At 53.7% G+C, this 6,112-nt stretch overlaps 1 protein-coding gene across 2 annotated transcripts; it reads right to left on the bottom strand.

Annotated features, from left to right (window-relative positions):
* LOC136519514 (vacuolar-sorting receptor 6-like) lies at positions 1-5,029 on the bottom strand. 2 transcript variants are annotated; one of them, XM_066512905.1, is made up of 12 exons: positions 4,456-5,029; positions 2,302-3,015; positions 2,120-2,208; positions 1,946-2,021; positions 1,772-1,855; positions 1,511-1,669; positions 1,314-1,396; positions 1,148-1,211; positions 907-1,035; positions 675-778; positions 456-562; positions 1-381 (listed from the first exon to the last, which is right to left on the bottom strand). In XM_066512905.1, exons 1-12 carry the CDS (start codon positions 4,754-4,756, stop codon positions 375-377), a joined length of 1,917 nt encoding a protein of 638 aa, XP_066369002.1. In that variant the 5' UTR covers positions 4,757-5,029; the 3' UTR covers positions 1-374. The 2 variants fall into 2 exon arrangements, with proteins under 2 accessions (XP_066369002.1, XP_066369003.1); XM_066512906.1 differs by having other exon boundaries at positions 1,946-2,015.
* Positions 5,030-6,112: the final 1,083 nt, after the last annotated feature.

Genomic DNA, 6,112 nt, shown 5'->3' with positions numbered 1-6,112 from the left:
TAAGGTGAAACTCCCACACATACCAATATGGCAGTATCAAATTGTCCGTACGGTTTGTCAACTGTACAATGTACATGTATAGCAGCTCGTATATGCTGTGTACTTTACACGGCTCTTGATCCACAGGACTACAAGAGAGCCGAAATGCCTACCTGTCTAAACTCTCTAGAGCTCAACTCTCTGCTCGGTACAAACCGTCCCCTTTTTTCTACGCTATACAAAAGTGAAGCAAATATCGTCGAAATCGCAGCAGATTATCTGTTGAATATATGGCTGAAATCATGTGTGCAGCTTGATGCCTGGCAGCAACTCCTCGCTGGAGGAAACCTGTAAGTTCTCCAAGCAAACTTCACAGAGAAGTCAGGCCAGCCCTTTCAGTGCCTGAAATGCATCTGGGCATCAGAATCCAGGGCCATTCGTTCGTCCTGAACTTGGCTGCAAGTGAAGTTAGTTACCTCAGAGCTTCCGAGTCGTGCTGCTGTAGAGGATGGTTCTCGTTGTTCTGGCTGTCCAGCGGCATGTACTGGGACATGATGGACATGATCTCCGAGTCCATGTACGACTGCAACACGACGGCAAAGAGTTTTCAGTTGATCGAGTTGCCATCTGCACAAACGCTTCTGCATTCTACGGCGTTCACCGCTGAACCGTGTATCCTTTTCAGATGGACTTACCCTGAGCCTGTACTTGTAGAAAACGTAGCCGGCGACCCCAATGCCTACTACGCACGCCACGGCCGCGATGGTAATGAACCAGCCGAGCTTCGACATGTTGTTAGCTGCGTGACAGGTCCAGAAAAAAGTTGGTCGTCAGACCTTCAGATGGCAGATGCATAGCTGGTCTGAACTCTGAATTGTGATCTACATGTAGGTCGCTGTGGCTGGCATATGTATGTATCTCACTCACCTATGCAGACGTCCTCGCCGCGGATGTAGAGCTGGTTGCCCTTGCACTTGCACTCGTAGTTGCCCCACGTGTTCTTGCACTGGCAGTCCGGGCATGTGCACGCCAGCTTCTCCCTGCACTCGTCCAGGTCTGGATGACGACATGGATCGGAGCATCTCGATTAGTTCAGTGATTCTGCCCGTCCTGCTGCTAAAGCCGTCAATGGTTCGGGATGGGGCGAAAGGACGTAGAGGGATTTTACCTTCACATTTGTGGCCATCGCCGTGGAACCCCGACGGGCACCGGCACCCGGTCAGCGCGGTCTTCTGCGATGATCACCGGCGAGCACGCGGTTAGCGACGACGGCCGTCAACGGAGAAGATCGTGTGAGCAAATGGTGGAGATGGGCTGTGTGTACTGTTACATACCGTGCAGGCGGAGAAAGTCTGTTGCCCTCTCGTCTCCGACCAGCACCCGCCGTTGTTCAGAGCGCACCTGCCCGGCCCAATAGCTGAAGCACACACACAGACACAGTGCAGCCAGATGAGGCACACGGCGCAGCGGCATGGTATAAGAGCTTGTTCAGTGCCGTGTTGGCGTGTTCAGACGAAGAAGACCATCTTACGTTTGCAGTGAGTGTAGCCGTCGCCCTCGTAGCGGACGCCGTTCACCACGGGGCACTCGCACACCCGGCCCCGGTACGTGTCCTGGCAGGCGGTCACGTTGGTGGCCTCGTCGCGCCAGCACCCGCCGTTCCTGTGCAGGCACTCGTTCGTCTCGATGTCTGAAGAGATCAGGGAGAGAGAGAATGGTTGTTCAGATTTCACAGGAACATCCATTGTGCAAACAGCACTTGGGGCATCAGAAGTGGCCTATATCTATATACCATGGCTGAGGCAGACGCGGGGCTCCGTCCCCTCCTTGAAGCCGGCGCACACGGCCTTGAGCACTGCCGTCCGCTCCAGTTTCCCTGCACGTCACAATTCGTGTTCATCAGTAATTCATCACTGCACATCACAGTTTACATCGAAGCAAGCCAAGCATATGCAGCAGCACCAACCTCTGTACTGAACGTTGTTGATGACCAGGGTCGGCAAAATGGTGACATCGCCTCGCGATCCGCTACCGATCTGAAACTACATTGCAGCATCATGACCATATTTTGTCAGATTCCATACCAGAAGATAGATAGATTCAGAGTGCTAGGAAAGGAAGATCGTTGTGACTGACGGACCTGGTCTTCCTGCTCCTTGGACAGGACGGCGTTGTCGGCATCGGCCTCGGGGTCGCCCATGCACTCCAGCACCTTCTTGAGATCCAAACCTGGTTCCATTCCAGAAAAGCCCACACGCACGATCAAGAAAAGCACGCCGAGATCATAGCCATCCATGGAGTATGCCGGCATCGGTAACTCACCGAGCGCGGTGACGACGTCCTCGGCGCAGGTCTTGGTGTACTTCTTCTCCTTCATGGAGCAGCGGATCTTGTAGTCCATGACGTAGTCCCACCACGCCCAGGGTCGGCCGGTGTCGTTGGCGACGCGGTGCACGCAGAGCTGCCTTAGGTTCTCCACCACCACGTCCTTCCCCTCGTAGCCCGCGCCGAAGTCCCCCTCCGGGTCCGGCGCGCAGTACCTGCCGTGGTTGATGCACTGCGATCGGCACTGCTGCGTCAGCCGGAACGCCTCGGGGCAGTACCAGGTGATGTAGTGCGGTGTGAAGCGCGCGTAGCCGCCGCGCTCCAGGAGCTGCGCGTGGCCGCGGAACCCGCGCACGAACGCCATCTGCTCGTCGCACCGGGGGCCGCACTCGTCGTTGCTGTTGGTCCACAGCTCGTACTCCACGCGCTCGTCCGGGTGCGGCATCGACTCCCGCCAGTCCAGCTTCACGATCACCTCCTCGCCCGCGCCGTCGTCGCCGGAGGCCACCTTCTGCGCCATCTTCTTCAGGGACTCGCCGAACGCGCGGTTCACCAGCGCCGACGGGATGTTGATCTTGTCGACGTACTCCGTGCCCGCCGACGCCTCGGGGCTGTCCATCGTCAGCAGCTGCTCGTCCACGCTGTCCGCGATCAGCACCGCCGCCGCGCCCGCGCGCTGCGCGTTCCACGCCTTGAGCGCGAAGTAGCAGTCTGCATCAGGCGGCAGCCAGCTGGACGTGCATCAGTTCACCGGTGAACGGCAGGTGAATTGGATATGGGGACCAATTCACCAACGAACGGCAACATTGTTTAAAAAAAACGGAAATACTAAACACCACACGGTTGTTTTATCAAGAGCTGGCACACGATTTTTTTAGGCGTCGCATCCCCACGCCGCCCTGAGCACGGCCGCCGCATCCCGGCGCCGCGCGTCCAGCAGGAGAAGGTCCACGGCCTCCAGCCACGCCATGGCCGCCTCTGTGGCGGAGGACGAGGAGCCGGAGTGGTCGGACTCTTCCCGGCGCCGCGCGTCCAGCAGGAGAAGGTCCACGGCCTCCAGCCACGGCATGGCCGCCTATGTGGCGGAGGACGAGGAGCCGGAGTGGTCGGACTCTTCCGGAGAGACGTCGACGCGGGAGTAGCGGCCGCCCGTGCGTTGCGCGGCGGCGGCTAGCGAGAGGCTGGTGGCAGGCGGGCGGCGGCTGCTAGACGTCGACGGCGGGGTGGTTTCCGGGGCGTCGACGATAAGCTGGGCGTTCCAGCCGCCGGCCATGGCGGCGACGAGCTCCGGAAGCCAACTCACCCCGTGGGCCCCGCGTGTCACTGACTTTGTCTTTTTGTCCTTCCATAGAAAAAAAATTATGATATGTGATATGTGGTCTGTGACGTGTGATATGTGGAGGCTGTATGTAGAAGAATGGTGGAGGCTGTTGGATCTTAATCCTATGGTGTAAAAAAAATCATGTGTTGAAACTGCATAAAACACATGGTTGTTGGCTAGACACACTCAAAAAAACGAACGGCGACATTTTTTACTACTAATAAAAATGTTAGTGAACAGTTGATGCAGCTCCGAGTGCCACAATAGCTGGGCATTTGACTGAAGCTTCAGCTTTGGGAACGTTTTGCTTTGAAAGCAAGGGTGAAGCAGATTGGTCTCTGATTGAAAGAAGCTCCAGCCTTTGGCACCGACGCCAACTGCTGGTTGGTGCGGTGGTAGTGGAGGAGGAGTCGGATCAGGTGTGTGGCGGTCGTGGGATCAAGTGAGATGTGAGTTAACAATAATCAACAGGGCCAACTACTTTTGCCTCTATGTAATCAGTAATCAGAAATTTGAATGTTTGAAAATGTAAATGATGATGTAAACTGGGATGGGCCCTGAAGGCCTAGATCAATGAAAAACTAATCAGGCCTAGATCAACAGGGCCAACTCCTTTTCAACCCCTCAAAATATATGAAACAAAACTTTCGTTCCAAAAGGAAAAGAACAAAACTGTACTTCAAACTAGCACAACTCAAAAATTTCTGAATATTTTTGTTTGATGAAATGAAACTCAGTTTCAGAGGTAAACATAAGATGTGTTCATTCAGGAAATGAATGACGGAAACTTAAGATTTTTGATGAAGAGAAGAAGAAGCGGCGGTGCGTACCTCCACGGTCAAGCAGGAGGATGACCGGGCGGCGGGACTTGGCCTTGAACTTGGCGTCGAACTCGTCGCACCCCGTGGCCTTCTTGTCCGGGTAGATGACGACGCCGGTGAGCGTGCCGCCGTAATCGGGCACGCCGAAGTTGCCGATGGCCGCGTCGTGGTGGCCACGGATGTGCTCCGGCGCGAGCACCCACACGCTGCTCTTCTCCACCACGAACCGCCCGCGCACGGCCACGATCAGCAGCTGCACCGCCACAGCCACAAGGCCGCCGGCGAGCCACGGCCCGCGCCCCGCCGCCATTTCCGACCGATCAACTGATGACCGTCCGGTCAGCCGCCAGTCTCCCTCTCCCCAACAGCTAGCGAGAGGAGGGAAGAAGAAGAAGACTCGAAGCAAGGAGGAGGATCAGAGGGCAATGAGTCGCGCCGTCTGGTGGCAACTAGCCACGCAAAGCCAGGGGTAGGTGGTTGCGAGAGGGGGAGAGAAATATATTGCAACTGACCGGTGCAGGTGCGGAAGAGCGAGGGAGAGAGGGGTGGATGGGAGAGAGAGAGAGAGACGACGAGAAGACTTGGAGGGTTTTTTTTTTTTTTTTGATTCAGAAGACTTGGAGTTGGGACGGCGGGATGACGATGGAGGAGGTTGCTTGAATCGTACAGAATGGTGTTTGGTCCGAGGCATTGGTGTCCAACATGTGACGTACAAGAGAAGGTGACAGGGAGAGGAGGAAGAGGAAGAGGAAGGTGCCTGTGAGAGGGAGCAGCCTACTGCTAGCAGGTGTGAGGCCATACAGATTACAGAGACTACTTCAAAGTAGGAGCATGACAGTGACAATTTTTCTGGGAAAGATGAGGTGGTGGAAGAAGAGATCGAAACGAATCGGGTGTGAGAAAGAATCTCAAAAGGGGAGAGTGAGAGGTAGAGGCTGTGGCTTGGAGTCTCTTGGACACTTTTGGCCGTGATATATTTTTTCCTTTTTCCCTTTTATTTTGAGAATTGAGAGCAGCACCCATTTTCCTCGTGTGCTATGAGAATGAAAAAATCATCACCAAGCATGTCGCTATCGAGAGATATGTCACTTGCCACTAAAACAATAAAGGAAAAAACCTAGATTATTTCCTCCAAATTTGCCTTATGTCCAGATAACTCCCTAAACTAACATTTGATTCAATTTACCTTCTCTAGCTATTTCAGTCGATCCAATTTATACCTTCAAAAGTTTTTTCCCTTTTTGTTTCTCTATGTACAAAAAGTGTAAATTCGATGTAACTAGGACTAAACTTTAGTCTCAAGATCCAAACACCCCCTTAACATGGTTGTAGAGAAATCAGAGTAAATGATCCTCGGTGGGTTCCATCTATATAGGTTATATATATATATTCCAACTCAGGGAACTCGCTGCGCGTTTTGTTTGCCGGAGATCAGTCCGTCCGTAAAAAACGAGCCTAAGAATAGTGTTTGGTTTGCGCCGTCGTGCCATGTCATCTGTCATCAAGTAATTCCATTTGTTTACTCCAGCAAACCGCCAATCTCAGCCCGTTTGTTTGGCTGTGGCTTGTCGTAAACGATCATAAATTTTCAGCCGGAACAGTATTTTTCTCTCACATAAAACAGTCAGCAGTACTTATTCATGAACCAGCAATGATACGAACCAGC

The sequence above is a fragment of the Miscanthus floridulus genome, chromosome 18 (assembly GCF_019320115.1).
Source record: "Miscanthus floridulus cultivar M001 chromosome 18, ASM1932011v1, whole genome shotgun sequence".
Taxonomy (NCBI): domain Eukaryota; kingdom Viridiplantae; phylum Streptophyta; class Magnoliopsida; order Poales; family Poaceae; genus Miscanthus; species Miscanthus floridulus.
The sequence above is the reverse complement of the archived record's forward strand: the minus strand, read 5'-3'. Positions and strand labels throughout refer to the sequence as shown.

Excerpts from the sequence above, each read along its gene's own strand:
- LOC136519514 (XM_066512905.1), bottom strand. The coding sequence starts at position 4,756 with ATGGCGGCGGGGCGCGGGCCGTGGCTCGCCGGCGGCCTTGTGGCTGTG. Across the intron at positions 3,016-4,455 it reads CCTCCTGCTTGACCGTGGAG|ACTGCTACTTCGCGCTCAAG; the intron begins GTACGCACCGCC and ends CGCCTGATGCAG. Across the intron at positions 779-906 it reads CGGCGAGGACGTCTGCATAG|CTAACAACATGTCGAAGCTC; the intron begins GTGAGTGAGATA and ends CCTGTCACGCAG.